Source organism: Solanum lycopersicum, chromosome 10 (genome assembly GCF_036512215.1).
Source record: "Solanum lycopersicum chromosome 10, SLM_r2.1".
Taxonomy (NCBI): domain Eukaryota; kingdom Viridiplantae; phylum Streptophyta; class Magnoliopsida; order Solanales; family Solanaceae; genus Solanum; species Solanum lycopersicum.
Genome location: NC_090809.1, coordinates 62760962 through 62780175, shown reverse-complemented (window position 1 = coordinate 62780175; position 19214 = coordinate 62760962). Strand labels below are relative to the sequence as shown.

Genomic DNA, 19214 nt, shown 5'->3' with positions numbered 1-19214 from the left:
TATATTTCGCTAGTCAAATAAAATCACAGTATGAGTCATATATGTTGACTATTTAATTTAATACTATTTACACTCTTCAATTATATTAATTTATTAATTAGTCGCACTTTTGAATTTTTTTGAAATATTTAAAAATAATACTCCCTTTATTTCATTTATATTTTACATTTGTTCACTTTGATACCTTGCGTGTCTATTTAGGAAATTTGAATTTACGTATTTTATTTATAAAATAAAAAAAAAATCATCCTTGATTTGTCAAAGAAATAAGGAAAATAAAAATATATTTCTAGTATTTCTTGAGTTTTATATTAGTTATATTACACTCTCTTTTGCACATCATTAAAAAAATCGTAAAAAAAAAGTATTTTTACTAAATTATTCTTAATTGATTATTTTAGAATATAATTAATTTTTTATCTTGATTTTATAAAATTCATAAATACTATAAGACACTTTTTATTAATAACCAATTTTTCGAAATGCAATGACCCATCAATCTCATACAAAAATGAAAAAATTATTAAAATGCATATTTTATGTTTTCCTTATTTCTAATATCACCTTTTATTTCTAAAAGTTTCTAAAATCTCTTATTTTTAATGTATTTGAGTCAATATTTAATGTATTCGAGCTATAAATTATATATTCGGTTTATTTTATAATATATTTGAGCTACATATTATGTATTCGAACTATATATTATGTATCTGATTTATGTTATAATATATCCGAAATACTCTTTAATATATTTGAACTACATACTAATACATTCAATTTGTATTGCTTTTTAAGAGATTAATATAATTATAAACTAAAAAGAAATATATTATAATTTCATTTCAAAACTAAGTAATACATAAAATTTATAAAAAAAATTATAAATTGCCTTGGACGAACTTAATGGAGAAATTATTTGAAAGATCCTTATTCAATTAACTAAATACTAGTACTTAAAACATTTTTTATTTTTGGAAGTAGTGAATCTCACGTGGTTAATACTTAATTAGTCACCCATTATGAGGAAAAGTTCAAGTAAATGGCGCAATATTCGAAGCAATACTTAGACAAAATATTTTTCCATAGTTCCCTAACATTGACATTAATTTTTAATTAGATATCTTATCTAGATTTTATTCATTTTAGACATTTTATTTTTGAGTCTTGCTATGAACAAACTTATTTGAGGTCTATAAATGAAAATTGATGTCAAATTTAATAAGCTATCGATGAATTTAGCAGAAAAATAAAAATAAATATAGCTACTTATGGTAGGTGCATTACTATTTTTGTCCATTTTAATTGTTATAAATTTATTTTTGGAATGTTATGATTTTATTAATATTTTATTATTTAAAATATTAAATTTATGTAATTTAAAGGCAACTTTCCAAAAAAGAAAAATTGCTATTCCATTCCACTAAAGTCCAAAATTTTGAGTCAGTATAGCTGAAGAAGAGGAAAAAAAAAAAACGAAAATGGAGAAATTTGCAGAGCTGAAAAAAATAGCAGAATCAGTAGAACTAGTGGATGCTCATGCCCATAACATAGTGGCTATTGATTCGACGGTACCTTTTCTCAACTGTTTCTCTGAAGCCGCCGGCGACGCCTTATTCGACGTACCACATGCCATCAACTTCAAGGTAACTTTTTTTCTTTTATCCTATCCCAATAAATATTTTTGTAGTTAAATAGGCGTTTGGTCATGGATTTGGAATTGTATTTGATTATACTTTTGTAAATAAAATTTGGGATAATTTTTATGTTTTTGAATATACTAATTTAAAGTACAATTTCAATAATGAATAATCGAGTTGGAAAGCATATCATAAGCTATTTTCTTAATTTGACAGACAACTTTGTTTGGATTTTTATTGCCAAAAGCTCATGTTCAAATAAAGTGAAAAATTATATTTTGAAGAAAAAAAAAAAAAGATAAATTCTGTACTTTTACATTAAAATTATGTTATTTAAAGATATATACTAAAATGTCTTTAATCTTGTGATCAAATGTGTCATGTGAAAAAGGTGAAATTATGAATGGCTAAAATGGAAATGTTTATTTTTTTAAATCGGACTAAAAAAGAAAATTAATTAAATAAATTTAAATAAAAGGAGTAATTTTTTCTACTATAATAAATTTACTCCTTCCATCCTAATTTAAGTATTAAAGGTAGGATTTAAATCTTTTAATCTTAAAATTTGAACATGTGTATAGTACTTTAACTCTTGTAATTTTAAATTCATAAAATATTGAAATTGAAAATTTCACATAAGAAAAAAAACACTTTTTTTTTTATTTTATAATATGATAAAAAGAAAAGTAAGACACTTGAGTTGGAATTGGGACAGAGGGAGTATTTAATGTATTTAATAGATGTTAAAAATGGGTTCTAATCCGTCCCTTCATTCTGTCATAATCAGAATTTACGAGAGAGGGAAAATGAATATTTGAGTTTTGACACTTTTTAAGCCAATAAATGTCACATTTATATCGGTTTCTCCAAAAATACACTATTTTTGACATTTTGATATATAGTCGTTGACATTTTCAAATAGTCCGATCAAATATAGTGTAATAGTAGTTGTCCAGGGTAAAATGGGAAAGAACTTTTGGATTTTGAGAGAAGGTGATAATTCTTTTTGAATTGACCAAAAGGGAAAGAGTGTGACTGCAGAATAGAGAGCAGTGACTGTTTTTGTGTTAACCAGAAAAAAGAAGAAAAAAAAAAGGAATGTTTTTATGCTTTATTACAGTTAATAGCTGGAGGAATATTTCTTGTTTTGCAGAAAAGATTATACTTTTTGTGTAAATCTAAATGTGAAGGTGTTAACTTTGAACTTGTTTGAAGGGCCAAAACATTTGAACATGCCTTAAAAGCAACGATGTTATGTTATACCTCAAACTTAGGTTGTGGCCTAATGTGAGTTGGATCACTTAGCCACGTTTCGTGATTAGAAAAATGAGCATAGTGGAAACATATGCCGTTCAGCCAAAGAAAGATGATTGAGAGTTGGCCAAAATGTGCACTAAGATTAGCTGCTAATGGTTGATAAAGAAACTAGATGGTCCTGGTGTATTGAATTCTGCAAGTACAATTCAATGGTTTTCTGAACAATGACAGATAATTTGCTTGGTTCTCCATTATTGAGATGGGCTCTTGATTTATATGTTATGACCATCTCATTTATTGTGATATTTTTTCTGCACTCTGCAGCATACATTGCAGGGAACAGCTAAAAGGCCCTATAGAATGTGGCATCTTTTGCTTAAACTAGTTGACCAAAGTGTAGATATTTCTTATTTGTTATTCCCTCCGTTCCAATTGAAGAGTTCTTAGTTTGATTATGGAAAAAGTTCAAGAAATAAAAGGGAGACTTCTGAATCTTGTCTTAAAAAAAAATATGTGCATAGTTTTTTAAATCTTGTGGTCTTAAACTTCTCAGGTAGAATGTTGGAATTGAAAAACTTACAAAAGATAGAAAGAGACACTCTTTCTGGGACAAACCAAAAAGGAAAGTAAGACACTTCAACTAGGACATAGGGAGTATAAATTGCATTTCTTGTTTCATGTTAAACAAATTCTAGATGCCTAATCGATTTTTTCCTGCCCGATATCTCATGCATTAGTGTGGAGTATTTATCTAAGGACTGAATTTGCAGCAGTTTCCGGGTCAAGTTGCAGAATAGTGGAATTTTAGTAGGCCAATTGGTTGGTTACCTGAACTTTCACCTTGTTGGTGAAAGTCCTATTCCCCATCTTGTAATCGCCCCTCAATTTCCCCATCTCCTTCAAAAAAAAAGTACTGCAGCATATATGTACACTTGCTCAATCATTCACAAGCCAACTAGAAACGAACTCTAGATCTTAAATACGCTTGCTTAACAAATTCAATTTCTTAAAGCTCCAAGTAGTCACTTTTGGTTGAAACTTTTAATTTGCAGCTGACTTCACAAATCTGCGTAGTTACAAAAAATACCCCGAGTACAGGAAAATCCCAGACGCCATAATTTTATCAGTAAATTGTAAGATATTAAATATTGAATAAGAATCTAGAGAGAGTGCTCCAAACTTCACATATTTTTATGGTTGCTTTTCCTTTTGATGTTCATGGACTATGTGAAGATCATTCCATGTTTAGACAATAGAAATAGAATGACATTTTCAAGGAACAACCATCTTAATTTTGTATCTTTCCATTCCGTAAATGTGGTATAAGTCTCTGTTTCTATGCTGTAATTTCATCCTGTATCCTTTCATGGGAGCGGGGTTGTATTTTCAATCCATTGGGCTCAATGATGTGTCTGCATTTTAGTGCATCTGGGATGAAAGGTCTTACATTAACGTTTTACCATAACAATTGCTCGTTATTTTGAGATTATGATTACTTTCATAGTTTCTGTCCAAGGACGTGTGCAAAGGCCTTCCTGACGTAATCTTTTTACTTATTTATGTGGCATATTATTAGCTTGTCATTCATGATTCTAGTTAATGGAAATTTTTTTGCTCTTTTTCAATTCATCTTACATCACCGTTTTTTCTTTCAGAGAAGCCTGAAAGAAATCGCAGAAATATATGGCTCAAGCTTATCGTTGCATGCTGTTCAAGAATCTCGCCAGCGCTTGGGGTTGGAGTCTAGCACTGCTGTTTGCTTCAAAGCTGCAAAAATCTCTGTCTTACTTATTGATGATGGAATTGAGTTGGACAAAAAATTTGACATCAAATGGCATAGAAATTTTGTACCAACAGTTGGTAGAATACTCCGAGTTGAGCGTGTAGCTGAAAAGATTCTTGAGAAGGTAATACTATAATCATTTATGCTGTATACTGTTATTTACTCAAATGTGTCTGTGGATTTACGGGGTAAAATGGATAAACACTATGCTTTGGTAGTTGAAACGTGGTATTCGGTTGAATCATTACTATTCTAGTGCTGCTTGAGTCTTCTTTCACCAGTTAGTGCCTCTCAGATTAGTAGACCCTGAGATAATGCGCATAAAGAAGAGAGGCAAAACAGGAGCTATAAAGGAAAATATATATAAATTAATGACTTAGTATCAGAAATGAGTGACTTTGATTTACTTTCTTAGAACAATGTCATTGCTTGACTTGAATCTTGAGCTTTTAGTAAAAGAACCTGACTTTGTAGGCTTCATACATATATAAGGAGCTAGTATATGATATCATTTAATGTAATCGTGTTGCTGTTGCTGCTGTTCGTTGCTGAGTTCTTATACTGTGTTAAAATATTGATAGCTCTTTTGCATTTATTTACTATGAAGTGGAGGCACTACGAGCCCGAATTGTTCTTCTTCATTGTCTTTAACTTTGATAATCAGTGACACAACCAGAGGCAGCGAACTCATTTTTTCTCATACTATCATCTCTGGAATATATCTTCTACCCCTGTTAAATTTGCTTATCTTTTCTCCTTTCCTATGCTATTCTATTATAGGGTTCAAACGGAACATGGACATTGGGATCATTCATGGAGATTTTCACGGAGGAGTTGAAGTCATATCCTTTGGTTATCTGTCTATATATTTTGGAATATTGCAAATAAACATTTTCTTGCTGCTAACAAATTGTGGTTCCAAATGCTTTTCCTGATCTTTTCATACAGTAGCAGATGAAGTTCTTGCATTTAAAAGTATAGTAGCATATCGCAGCGGGCTTGCAATTAATACGGAAGTTACCGAAAAGGAGGCTGAGGAGGGCCTTAACGATGTTATATGTGGTGAGTGTTGTGAGATGTGAGGTTGTAATGCACCAAAATTGAGCATGTGATTCTGATAGTTTATGTGCTTCCAGCTGGGCATCCCATCCGAATCTCAAACAAGAGCTTCATTGATTATATCTTTCTGCATGCTTTGAAGGTGGCTCAAAGTTATGACTTGCCAATGCAAATACACACCGGGTAACAAAGGATTGTCTTTCAAATAGATAGCTTGATCTCATTTTTCTTTCTAGCTATTCTAGTTTCAGTTAAGTCAACCACTTTTGAGCCTTTTGCTGCTGGCATGATATTCTTGTTTGTCAAAAATTACAATTTAAATGTGAGATGCATGCAAAAAGAATTTCTTTTTGTAAATCCTCCCTGTTATTATAAGTAACATTGTTTTATTTCTTCTTTTCAGTTTTGGGGACAAGGATTTGGATCTAAGGCTTGCTAATCCCCTTCATCTTCGAAATCTTCTTGAGGATAAGAGATTCATGAAGAATCGGTTGGTGCTTTTACATGCGTCCTATCCATTCTCAAAGGAAGCTTCTTACCTGGCTTCTGTGTACCCCCAAGTGAGAGTTTTTCCTACATCTTAAATTATCAACATGTAGATCTCATGTATTAATACAACTTTTTCTTGGAATTCTGGATCACCTTGGTATCTCTAACAGGGAAAACGTCTTCTGCTTCAGGTCTTTCTTGATTTTGGGCTAGCGATTCCTAAACTTAGTTTCCATGGAATGGTATCCTCCGTGAAAGAACTTTTGGAGCTTGCCCCAATGAATAAGGTTGTCCAAATTATATACTGAAGTGCCTTATAATAATTTTTCTAGTTCAGGCTGCAGGTTTCTATATTCTTAGGTTGATTACTCTTTCAGAGACTCAATAATTGCTCCATTTAAAGAGTGAACATTTTCCTATCTGATGTTTGGATATTGACAGATTATGTTCAGCACTGATGGCTACGCATTTGCTGAAACCTTTTATTTAGGTTTGTCCTGGATTCTTTTTTCATCTCGTATCATTAACGCATGACATGACCAGCTTTTTGAACCTACTATTTCCTTTCAAAAGATAATAGAAAGTTTAGTTTCAGCTCATCCTAAACACCTGTTAAATCTGGCATGCTAAAAAGTACAAACAATTCTTGCTGAATGTCACGTCCTCGCAGCACACTTCACTCTCGTTGGAGTTGGACCAATATAGGATACACGTTTCTTTGTGCAGTCAATGTATTGTCCTTACTGATGCTTGATTCCCCTATGTATGCCCTTTGCTCATTATGAATAATCGGCATGTCCATTTCCTAACAGCCTAGCAGGATGATTTCACGCCTTGGAAATTTGAATTGATTTCATCAAACAATTTATCAATACTTAATAGAAATGAAAAATCTTGCTTGATGAGGTGGACCACAAAAAAACCTGCGGCACATTTATCACTTCAATCAAGGGAGAAGCTGTAAGGAAGAAAAAAACGGTTATCGTCAGATAATAATACAGGTGGACTCAAATTCTCTTGCAGGTGCAAAGAAAGCTCGTGAAGTAGTATTCTCTGTTCTACGTGATGCATGTGTTGATGGTGATCTTTCAATTCCAGAAGCTATTGCAGCTGTTAAAGATGTCTTTGCAGAAAATGCAAAGCAATTCTACAAGCTTGATGTTTCTTCAAGATATTCTGATGTAAAACCTCCTTTATTATCTTTCTTCCAAGCAGAAGAGTTACATGAATCATCAAAGGATGTCACCTTTGTTCGCATTATTTGGATAGATGCTTCTGGCCAGCATAGATGCCGTGTAAGTTGGCCTTGTCCATTTATGTTACTGCTTTTCCCTTAAGATTATGAAGTATTATGTGATACGCTTTTCGATGCTTGTGACCACCCAAATCTTTGTCCCACTTTGAGAAAATGCAAAGGAGTTCGATTTTTGAATAACAAATGGAATTAAGCACAATCTGAGAAGGATCCTAGTCTTCAATTGGACCAAAGATTTCAGACATAATGGGTAGAGAATTTCTCGAGAACGTGAAATGTTGTAATTATCAAATAAAATCATTATTTGGTTGAAGCATTCTGTCTCTAATGGTGGTTTGTAGAGTTACTATTGCATAGTTCGAATTGTCTTCTTGGCTATGATAATCTGAAGTTGATACCAAGTAATTCTATTGGGAATTTTTCCAAATACCAAATCTCCATAATTGTATCTGCTGTTTTATTTAGGTCAAGTACAGCAAGCTCACGCTTACTTTTCAGGCTTTTCAATTACCTTCAGTACATGATATTGGATGTTTTTCGAGTTTCTATGCTTTAGTCAAAAGTGGATTTGAATTAATTCATGTCTTGTACACAGGTTGTTCCACAACAACGCTTCTATAGCTCTGTGCAAAAGCACGGTGTAGGCTTAACTTGTGCATGTATGGGAATGAGTTCAACATCTGATGGTCCTGCAGTGGATACTAATCTCTCTGCCTCGGGAGAGACCAGAATCGTTCCTGATTTATCTACCAAATGCAGACTCCCGTGGTACTGCTTAACATTTAAAACTGTTTGAAAGATACACTCTTTTTCTTATCTTTTTGAATTTTAAGCTTTATTAGCCCCCGAATGCTTAGGATTATCTTCATGAACTTCCTTTGACATGTCATAAATGTTAAGATCAGAGAAGACCCTCTTTCACTCATTCAAATTCTTAGCTATGAAGATTTTGTCAACTGTGTTCTAATTGGTTTGTTGAAACAATATAGAATCTTTCTAATTTTTCGAATGTCTAGTTAACCAGATGCAAAGGGCAGAACTCCAATTTCTGCACTTGCAAATCACCAAATAAGGTATGAATGTTTTATAATAGATGAAAAAAGGGTATGAGGTCAGTTACCTGGTCACTTACAGTAGAAGCTCAATATAATGGAGTGAAGTCTAATAGTATTTGAGAGAACATGATTAAATACATTATCAGCTCTGATTTTTGAATTCGGTTCTTCCGAAGTGTAAATGTTTTCCATAATTCAAGGTTCCATATATCAGTTGTTTTGCAGCCTCACCACTCCCTCCTTGTCCAATTTATGTGTTGTAGATGTCATCAGACTCAATCGTGTAAAGCTTTCAATGCAGGTTGTAATATTGATGCAATTCTTCCATGATATCATGTCATATATTTTGTGAACATGTAGGAAACAGATAGAAGATCAAAGTACAATTATGTTTTTAAAAAATTTCACGCGTTAATGTCCAACTATTTCATTGTTCTATTTATGGACCTTGGCATGGAAATTATCTTCTCAAGTTTGGTTCTAACATGGTTTGATTTTAGTGTTCTCTAATCAAGTTTAACGTGTATCTTTTGATCCAGGAATAAACAACAAGAAATGGTTTTGGCTGACATGTATATTGAGCCTGGTAAAGTTTGGGAATATTGTCCGCGAGAAGCATTGCGCCGAGTCTCTAAAGTTTTAAAAGATGAATTTGACTTGGTATGTTTAATATTCTTTTGTGCAACATCAAAATAATCATATTTATCTAATTTATATCTACATGTTCAGGTGGTGAATGCAGGCTTTGAAAATGAATTTTATCTTTTGAAGAGTATATTGAGGTATGTCAGTCAAGTTTTCCCATAATATTGTGTCTTAGAGTTTCTTTTGTACTATTGTGAGTTACGTCAGTTGAGTTTTCTGTAATAGTTGGATGTTGGATTTTCTCTTCCATGATATGTGATATGTGTGATTGGAGATTCTGGTCTGTAATGTGTTAGCGTAAACATAGAAAGATATTATACAGGAATGGCAAAGAAGAATGGACACCATTTGACAGGACTTCTTACTGTTCTACATCATCATTTGATGCCGCATCCCCGATACTTGAAGAGGTTTTCGCTTCTCTTCAATCATTGAATATTGCAGTCGAACAAGTAAGTCTCCGTTATTTTGACTTAAATTTGATCTTCCTACATTGTTTTGAAAATTTATTCCTAATTGCAAGATTTGACTTGCATATTTGATCTTCCTACATTGTTTTGAAGATGTGTTCCTATATAACTTGCAAAAGAACAATTAATGTAGTTTATATTGTAAGAATGCAATGCCATGACACCATACTATCTATAGCTATAGAACTATAAGAGAACATTCCTGCAATATAAACTACATTATTTTTTATTTTCCCCTAAAAGTAAGACTGATATACAAAATATATTTCATTGTACTATTTCCCAATTCAACTAAGGCTTCCTCACTGATGTTGTCTCCTTTAAATATACAGCTACATGCAGAAGCTGGGAAAGGTCAGTTTGAAATTGCTCTAAAATACACAGATTGTTTTAGAGCAGCTGACAGCTTAATTTTCGCACGTGAAGTCATCAAAGCAGTTGCAAGGAAACATGGGTTGCTGGCAACTTTTGTGCCAAAGTAGGTAGCACAATGTGCCCACATTGCTTTTAGGTGCTCTTTTTATTTGAGTTCTTGATGTGGATTTGCTTTTGCTTTTCTTTAAAGTGCTATGGAAATGGTATTTTAGTTCCGCTTTCTATATCTTCGTTTACAAGGTTGAAGCTCCATGTATGAAATTTATGACAGAAACATAGTGAGATGCATAACACATTTTCCATATGCTCACAGTATTTCATACTTTGATGCCTGCGTAATTGCAATGTTGATATGTCAAGGCTCAAGTTTTAATTGTTTTTTATTTACCTTATTGGCTTGACCAAAATGTGTAGTTAGTGTAATCTCGTTAATCAAGTCTGGTATTGAATGAGAAACCGTTACCATAGCCATGCTTGTTGCTTTTAAGATTAAAAAACATTTTTGTGATCTTTCCTTCTGTTGGCTTCGGAACACCTCTTCTTCTCATATTCTCTAGTAACTAACATGAAACTAGTCATCTATAGTGCATAATTTCATGCCATTCAATCTTTACTAACACTTGGACAATCCTATTTTATCTTCATCGTTGTTCTTGCCTATTATGTGCTTTCCTTTATCCACCTTAATTATTTCCATTTGAACTCTACTAACAACTACATCCTTCTTGGTTATAAGGAAAAAATGGAACTCTTTTCTTCTCCCCTCTGAACCCCTCAATTCGAGATTGAGAGATACTCGCAAGAGGAAGAATCTTATCTATATTGGAAAATGGAAAAATAACACATGCTCTCCGTTGCACATTTCTCTACCTGTAGATAGAAAATTAAAATTTTATATGTTATTACGGGAGAGAGTTGAAGGGGAGTCTTGGCATAACAACAGTAAAAGTAGCTTTCTGTAAGGTTGCATATGTAAGACCCAATGTTGTCCAGCTTCTCCTCAGACCTGGCATAGCAGGAGCTTAGTACACTGGGCTGCCTTTTTATTGTTGATGAGGTTTCATAATGTTTAATGCAAGTGATAATTTGTTCCTCTGAAATAGTTGACATAAACGAACAAATGATATTACTTTTGCATTATTTTTTGATGTAGTTCTCTGACTTCTGGAGACTTCTGTCAGGACTCTAATTTCCATAACTTCTACTGCATGAAGTATTGCAAGGGAGACCTCTCAGTTTGTTACCTTGTGGCCCTTTTTTTTCTAGGTATGCATTAGATGATATTGGTTCCGGATCACATGTGCACGTCAGTTTATCAAAGAATGGAGAAAATGTATTTATGACGTCTGGTGAACCAAGTCAGTATGGGATGTCAAAGATTGGGGAAGCATTCATGGCTGGGGTGTTAAATCACCTTCCTGCCATATTGCCATTTACTGCACCACTCCCTAATAGGTTAGAGATTTTCTACTATTTTGAATGTCCTGCTTCCTTTATATCTATTGGTGTTCAGTTTTATGCTTTTATCTAGAGGGCTCTACATTGCTTCCTGTTCCTTCTCTCTTTTTTCACTATCAGAATAAGCTATGTTGTTCGGACTCTTCAAAAATGTTGACGAGTGCATTTAGGATCCTCCAAAAGTAGTTATTGTTTGAGGATCCGACACGGGTGCGACATCATTTGGAAAATCCGAGCAACATAGAGAATAAGTGGAGAATTTGTAATTATATAACCTCACTCTGAAATAACAATATTTTCACTACTTGATTTATTTTTGGTTCATGACAACCTCGACACTGAGGGCATCCCTGAATGGCTGAACAACCTCGACGCTGAGGGCGTCCCCGACCCCAAGAGAGAAAACTAGCCATTCAGCCCGTATACATCAAACCTTAAAAAGTAGATTATATCTCAAATTTTTGGTGTTCTAAACTTAATTGCGGAAACAACATATCCTGTGTAATCACACATGTGGGGTCTGGGGAGGATAGGGTGTATGTAGACCTTCCCCTTACCTCGTGGAGGCCTGAACTTAATTGCAGAAAGACTAATGAATATCATTCAACACTTTTTCTTACGTGCAGTTATGATCGCATACAACCTAACATGTGGAGTGGAGCATACCTCTGCTGGGGGAAAGAAAACAGGGAGGCACCATTGAGAGCTGCTAGCCCTCCTGGAGTTGCACACGGCCTTATAAGCAATTTTGAAATTAAAGCATTTGATGGATGTGCAAACCCATACTTGGGTCTTGCTGCTATAATTTCTGCTGGAATTGATGGTTTGCGGAGAAACTTAAGCCTTCCAGAACCAGTTGGTAAGTTAAGACATCTTTTAGTAGTTCTTTCTCTACTTCCATCTTCCATGGTAATAGTTCAGGTAGGAAAATGAAACTATTGATAGTTGAGATGTGTTCAACAAATAGATGGTGTGATAGTTCACGTAGGAAAAGGGAACTGTTGATAGTTGAGGTGTGTTTAATACATAGATGGTGATAGTTCACGTAGGAAAAGGGAACTGTTGATAGTTGAGGTGTGTTTAATACATAGATGGTGATAGTTCACGTAGGAAAAGGTAACAAGTGATAGATGCTACCTTTGGATCTTGACACATCTTCTGATTTGAACCATGTGAATTTAAATCAATTCTTAATGTTTAGTGTCATTGTTTCTTCTCTTGATATGTCAAATCAAAATATCTTTGTTAAGTATTGAGCTACAATCATCCATAATATTGGGTGATTCACCTTCTATTCACTTATCTGCAAAAGGAAGAAAAAAAAAAGAATAAAGGGGAAATAGAAAGAAGTAACTTGACGAGAGGGAGTTGCTTGGATGGTAAGCACCCTCGCTCCAAGCCAAAGGTTGTGAGCTCAAGTCATAAAGGGAGCAAAAAGGATGGGAGCTCCTAGGAGATATTAAAAGAGAGAAGAAAGAAGAAACTAATGACAATTGATTCGGTTAAAAATATGACAAGGAATTCTTCTAGCTAAGTGCATGTAAGTTAGTTGAATCAGCCATTGAGTTTTCTTAGTTTGGTTAGAAACAAATAGGCAAGGATTATTCTATTTAGTTATGAGTACATACTTTTATATACTCGAAAGCACATGGCTTGCAACTTCCATGAATGTCATTAACAACAAAAATCCTTGCTAATGCTTATACTCAATGAAGTGAGTTATATAGGTTTGATAACTCAATTCCATGTTCACACTCGAAATATTTTCTCTGTTATCCATCATTCCACTTATGTTTTCTTGTGAAACAGATGGAGATCCTGATATCCTTAAAGAGAATCTTCAAAGATTACCAGTAACTCTCGCTGAATCTGTTGAAGCTTTAGAGAAAGATCCATTATTCAAAGAAATGATTGGTGAAAATCTTTTGGTTGCCATAATAGGAGTTCGCAAGGTACGTTGCTATGGATGCTTAGTGTATACGTTGGATGTGAAACTGAATCACGCCTTCATACTCGAGTTTATTGACATAAAGGATATGCTCATTCTCCTTTCTGCATAATTTTGGTATTGTTGTTATATATGAAAATCAATTGCTGAAAGTAACTAAGTACTAACAATATCAAATAGCAAAGTGGAAGAACGCGATTCGTTCTTAGTATGAAATCTGTCATTGCATGAGTAAAACAACATGCTTCAATTTGCTCTTTTTTTGCTTCTAAGTTATTAGATTAGCAATTAGCATAATGGTAAATGGAGTAACCAAAACTTTTGATAAAAGAGTACTAGTTTGACATTTAACTCTTAAAAGTCTTTTCAATTCTTCTAACAATTGTGAACATGCTGAGAATGATTTTTCTGTTTTGCAGGCTGAGGTGAAGTACTATTCTGAAAATAAGGAAGGCTACAAGGACCTCATATTTAAATATTAGGGTGTTCCGTTTTCTTCTTTAAAGCGAATTTATTCTGCTAGACAGAGTATCTAGCATTTATTTATCAAGAAAAATAAATTCCTCGAGAGGGTGAAGTATAGATGTACGAGCATCGAGGGTTTAGGCCTTACCTTACCAATCGAGACAACGGATCTCTACTTAAAGAACTGATTTTGCAGTGTCCTTTTTTAATTTCTTTCTTATAACTAATTTTGTATTGTGATCCTTGTTATAATAGATCAATAAGATATTCAAGCGGTTATAGATGTTATAACAAAACTTCGTAATTAAATATCTCGAGAACTCTATGAAGATAGAATTAGGATTATTTAATCTTTTATATGTGTTTTACATCCTTTTTTAGGTGGAAATGAATAAATACATGCAAAAGAGTTGAGTTTTATGTATCGACGATGTGAACAAATACACAATCAGATCACTTATTTGATAATTATAGATATAATCCATAAGTCTTTAAGGCTAAAAAATCTAATTATATTCAAAATTAACTTTTATTTGTCATTATACAACAAAGTAATACATCATAATGTATATCCTTAGTAAGATTTTTTTTTTTTCTAAAATCTTAATTAAGGTTTGTATCTTGTGTTATAAGAATCTAAAAAAATTAAGTATCTGATCTTCCATTAGAAATCCACTGTTGTCCATCTATAAATGAAATATCCATGTATTGATCTGCCTCGTTTTGCTTTAATTGCTTTGCATATGATACCCTATCTGTGTAATTGGCTCCTGGTCCAAAGCAATCATATTCTCCAAACAATACTGTCCTGCAAAACATTATTTCAGTCCTTTTAGTCCGTCCAAAAAAGAATAAACGTATTTCAATGTATAAAAATAATTAATTTTTTTACAATATATAGTTTATATTTCATCCTTATTATTGACATGATCTAATAGCCATAGAAATGTTATGCAATGTATAATATAAGAACATAAGTTTTAATAGGTGTATTCTTTGTTTGTTCAACTAACTAAATCTGAATTAATTGGGCTTCGTTTCGAGTTATCTCAACTTGTTAGGCACACGAAAAACCAGTCTAACATCTTTTCAATCGAAATCTTAAATGGACATGAATATCACTTGAAAAAAATATTAAAGTTTTACGATTTATTTTTTTTTACAAATTCGGAGAGAAAATTGACATAACATATACCAAACATGTTTTTTTAAGAGCATTATATCTAAACGAGTCCTTAAATTAAACTCTGTATCTAAATTTCAATATGTATTAAATACCTTCACGTAAAATGAAACAGACGGAGTGATAGTGTGATGGTTAATACTTACTGATCTTTATTTGGATCTCTCCAATCATTCCATCCATCTGATGAAATCACATGAGACATATAAGTCTTTGAGAAAATAACAGTAGCATATGCTCCCCATGCTCTCCCTAGCCATATTTTTCCAGTGCCATTTATAACACAATTTAAAAATGAAAATCCAGAATTTTCATCTTTGGAATTTCTTCCTTGTGCTGTGATTGATCCTCCTATTTCACCACTTGTTTCTTCTTTTGCTATTGAATTTATCTTGCAATCCTATCATAAATTATCGAGTCAAAATTTAAAGTTTACAGATTCTCGACCTAATATTTGAATTCATAATTATTCGTATTAGTTATTGAGTTCGGAATTAAAAGAAGAATTAACCTAAATAGTCCTTAACTTGAAGTTTATAATAGTTAGCACATGTGTTTACAATGAGTATAATCCGTGTATAAAATTATGGATTTGGACGAACCTAGTAACTTATTCTTAGACTTTTGTGTTCGTATTAAGAAAACCATCAAATATGTATAAATATTTAATTATGAATTCAGTAACTATAACCATTATGAATTAAATAATAAGTTCAGAACACACAAACTTTATATTCTGATTCTGATTGTAAATCTATGCATACCGATTAGGGTAAATAAACATTTGAATTTAGCTAATGATTTGTTTAAAAATAAAAGGCATAAATCTGTCAACGAACTTTGAGAAAAGACTTATTTATGTCATCCGTTAAAAGTTTAGCTTATTTATACTATTATTTGTTAAAATACATGGTCTAAATCAATCCAACAAAAATGATCTTTAGTGGCAATAAATTTTTAATTGTCGCTAAATATAAATTTTTAGTGACAATTAACATTCTTTGTATATGTTCCTAAAGCTTCTAGCGACATTGGATCTAATTAATGTCGGTAAAGATTTTAACACCCTTTATTAGTATACTTATTTATCGCCGCTAAAATTTATTTTTGTTATAATGAGTAAACGCTGTATATTAGCTAGCAACATAAGTTCATTCGACACCAAAAAATAAATGAATTTAAGTTATATACACGAACGAACCGGTTAATAAATGTACCTCATAGAGTGACCTAGCACTTCCAAAAATAAAATCAATGGATCCTTGAATAAAGCATTCTTTAAAATAATGTCTTCCTTTGTCATCATTAAGTGTGTCTTGTGCTCCATAAAATCCACAACCATAAAATGCAGTTTGATCTCCACTTACTCTTACAGCCACTGCTTGTGCTCCAACATCACCTGGTGAAGCTGCTGGAGCTGTGTTCTTAAATTCAAAAAAAAAAACATGGTTAATTAATAAATAATAATAATTGCGCCTCAATTTCAAGCAAGTTTAGATCAATTATATGAATTCTTACTGTTCCAATTTAATATTAGTTACAAATAATATTACTTTCGTCCACTTTTAGTTATCATAGTTTCTTTTTTTTTTTAGAATTATCATAGTTTCTTTTTTTTTTTTAGAGTCAAATGAATGAATGATAATAACTTTGAGTAACATTTTATGATATATTCTTTTATCATATTGATATGTAAAAAAATTGAAATTCATAGTACTTTTCGTATAGTTTTTGAATATCTAAATTTTTATTTAAAATATCTAATTAATGTAATCTAATTTAATTTTAAAATTAATTAAATTGACTCTCGAAAAATATTACATGATAACCACGTCTCTGCTAGGCAGCGTGTGGAATGGCCGAGAGCAGACCTTTTTGGATATATAATCCAAGTCGGATTTGATTGTGTCGTAGCTTTATAATTCGGATTAAGTTTATCGTTGGATTAACTGCGTTGCTGATATTGAACCAAAAAAAAGACGGTAGGTACAACTATATATATATATATATATATATATATATATATATATATATATATATATATATATATATATAAACATGCATTAATTAGTCACAGACAAAATTACATAGCTTATCATATAAATATTGTTAAAAAATTATGTCAGTTACGAGCTATTTAACGATTGATCAACGCTAAATTTAAGGGAGTAGCTTTTTATGTATATAAATAGTAATAGTAGCATATATTGGATCTACTAATATTACTAATCAAAAATTTATCTCCAATTAATTGATTATGAGAAAAAAAAAATGTAAAAATTATATGATTGGTCACATTATGAAAATAAAATAAAATAAAATAAGTATATACCTGAAAGCTGATATTATAGGCTATAAAATTGGGAGCATAAATAGCAATAGTAAAACTATTAGCAGTTCCACCAGTAGAATTTGCAGTATCATTCCATGCTATAACAGTATTTTGATAACCTTGACCTTCTATTATTAAATTTATTTTGCTAGAGTTTATTACCACTTTCTCCCTGCAAGAATTAATAGCATTGTAAGAATCCAATTAATTAAAATTATAATTCTAAGAGTTAAATATAAAGATACACAACAAAAACAACATTTAACAGTAAATAAACATGCACTTTTAATTTACCAACATTAGTTTATTATTATTAGATCCAATATCGCTATAGACTTTAGCGATATTTACAAAGAGTATGAGTTGTCTCTAAAAGAACATAAGCGACAACTAGTTTATTATCATTAATTATTTACGATAAAAAATAATTTTTGATGACAAGTAATTGTCATAAAAAAAAATGAGTTTGTAACCAAAAAAATAAAAATAAAGTTATCTATCACAACAAATTTCTTTATATTGGTAGTTGAATTTCCTTACAAACTCTAATTGAATACAATTTGTATACACCAAATGGTATATAAAACGAATTCATACAATTTGTATACACCACGTGGTATATAAAACGAATTCATGATTTAAATTTGATAAGTTCAATATTTAAGATTCTTATTACCAAACTCATTGTATTTTTAAAATTGTATTGTTGAGATTTTAAGAGGCTCTATATATATATTCATATTGTGCCCGAAAGTTTTGGGTTCAGATGAACTCGTTTGACGATGTAAAGACTCCATCACTGTATATCAGGTCGTTCAAAAGATATGTCTACCGATTCCACCCTAAAAAGTGGGATCTAAGATCTTAAAATAAGGTTGATTACTTGCCACAATTAGTCAAATTAATATGATATAGTAAAAATTATTTATATTATCAATGTATATGAGTTAAACTCCGGTCAATATATATGTATATATATAAAAAGGAAAAATAAGCAAAATAAGAAATAAAAAATAGTTACTTGTATGTGCCTGAATCAACTAGAATAAGTGTTGTAGTAGAGCTATCATCAGGAACAGAATCTACAGCCTTTTGTATACTGCTGAAATTTCCACAACCATTTAAATCAACTGTTAAAACATGAGAAACTCCATATAATGATATAAGTTTTGAGTTCCATTTGGAATTTTCACATTTTGAACTTTGCAATAATAATAATGATCTTGTAATTTCATCAAACACAAAAAAGAAATCTTGTATACCACTTTTTTCTATGACACTTTTTAGAAAATTAGCATTATTTGTTTGGTAATTGGAATATAGAGGGAAAATGATGGAAGATAGTAAAATGGTAAAGGAAATGAACCAAAAAAAAATTGTCCTTGTAGTTGTGTTATTCATAGTTCAGTGTGTGTTTTGATTTGATGTGTTGTTTTGGTTGTACTTTTTTTTTATGGTGGTTTTAAAGAGTTCAAATGTGTGATATAATATGAAAGCATGGAGATTTTTTTTATTTGTTGACGTAGGAAGTAAGAAAAGTGTGGACAAAGGGTCATTGGTCATGATTCAAAATTTTTTTGTTTAATTATTACTCATTGTTCGGTATCTGTATTGGGACTGGACTAATTTTGAGTTCGTGTCGAATGGTATCATATTGAAGGTAAATGTTTCTTTACAAAAGATGATTTTATATATACCTAAAGATTGAATAACATGAGACTTCTGGTTGAAGATGAAGAACTATTTACCATTTCATTGTAGTTTTTTATTAGTCAAGATTATGATTATCGATGACAATATAAT

The 19214-nt window shown here is 31.7% G+C and overlaps 2 protein-coding genes across 2 annotated transcripts; one reads left to right on the top strand and one right to left on the bottom strand.

The window, feature by feature from the left end:
- Nucleotides 1-1389: 1389 nt before the first annotated feature.
- Nucleotides 1390-14192, top strand: LOC101267074 (putative glutamine synthetase). Its single transcript, XM_069290646.1, has 18 exons — nucleotides 1390-1643; nucleotides 4550-4801; nucleotides 5458-5520; nucleotides 5625-5739; nucleotides 5814-5919; nucleotides 6140-6296; nucleotides 6417-6512; nucleotides 6667-6715; nucleotides 7249-7520; nucleotides 8076-8248; nucleotides 9075-9195; nucleotides 9265-9317; nucleotides 9503-9632; nucleotides 9983-10128; nucleotides 11292-11480; nucleotides 12110-12342; nucleotides 13293-13435; nucleotides 13851-14192. Exons 1-18 carry the CDS (start codon nucleotides 1479-1481, stop codon nucleotides 13911-13913), a joined length of 2526 nt encoding a protein of 841 aa, XP_069146747.1. The 5' UTR covers nucleotides 1390-1478; the 3' UTR covers nucleotides 13914-14192.
- Nucleotides 14193-14386: 194 nt separating this feature from the next.
- Nucleotides 14387-18972, bottom strand: LOC101266777 (probable pectinesterase 15). The gene is made up of 5 exons (XM_004249421.5): nucleotides 18433-18972; nucleotides 17412-17583; nucleotides 16297-16503; nucleotides 15226-15479; nucleotides 14387-14704 (listed from the first exon to the last, which is right to left on the bottom strand). The coding sequence occupies exons 1-5, from the start codon at nucleotides 18810-18812 to the stop codon at nucleotides 14542-14544; spliced, it is 1176 nt and encodes a 391-aa protein (XP_004249469.2). The 5' UTR covers nucleotides 18813-18972; the 3' UTR covers nucleotides 14387-14541.
- Between the last annotated feature and the right edge of the window lie 242 nt (nucleotides 18973-19214).

What these genes read in the sequence shown, in the direction of transcription:
- LOC101267074 (XM_069290646.1), top strand. Translation starts at nt 1,479, where the DNA reads ATGGAGAAATTTGCAGAGCTGAAAAAAATAGCAGAATCAGTAGAACTA. An exon ending in CACATGCCATCAACTTCAAG is followed by an intron (nt 1,644 to 4,549) that starts GTAACTTTTTTT and finishes TTTTTCTTTCAG; the next exon opens with AGAAGCCTGAAAGAAATCGC. An exon ending in CCTTAACGATGTTATATGTG is followed by an intron (nt 5,740 to 5,813) that starts GTGAGTGTTGTG and finishes ATGTGCTTCCAG; the next exon opens with CTGGGCATCCCATCCGAATC.
- LOC101266777 (XM_004249421.5), bottom strand. Translation starts at nt 18,812, where the DNA reads ATGAATAACACAACTACAAGGACAATTTTTTTTTGGTTCATTTCCTTT. An exon ending in GTTGATTCAGGCACATACAA is followed by an intron (nt 17,584 to 18,432) that starts GTAACTATTTTT and finishes TAATTCTTGCAG; the next exon opens with GGAGAAAGTGGTAATAAACT. An exon ending in GTGCTAGGTCACTCTATGAG is followed by an intron (nt 15,480 to 16,296) that starts GTACATTTATTA and finishes AATTTATGATAG; the next exon opens with GATTGCAAGATAAATTCAAT.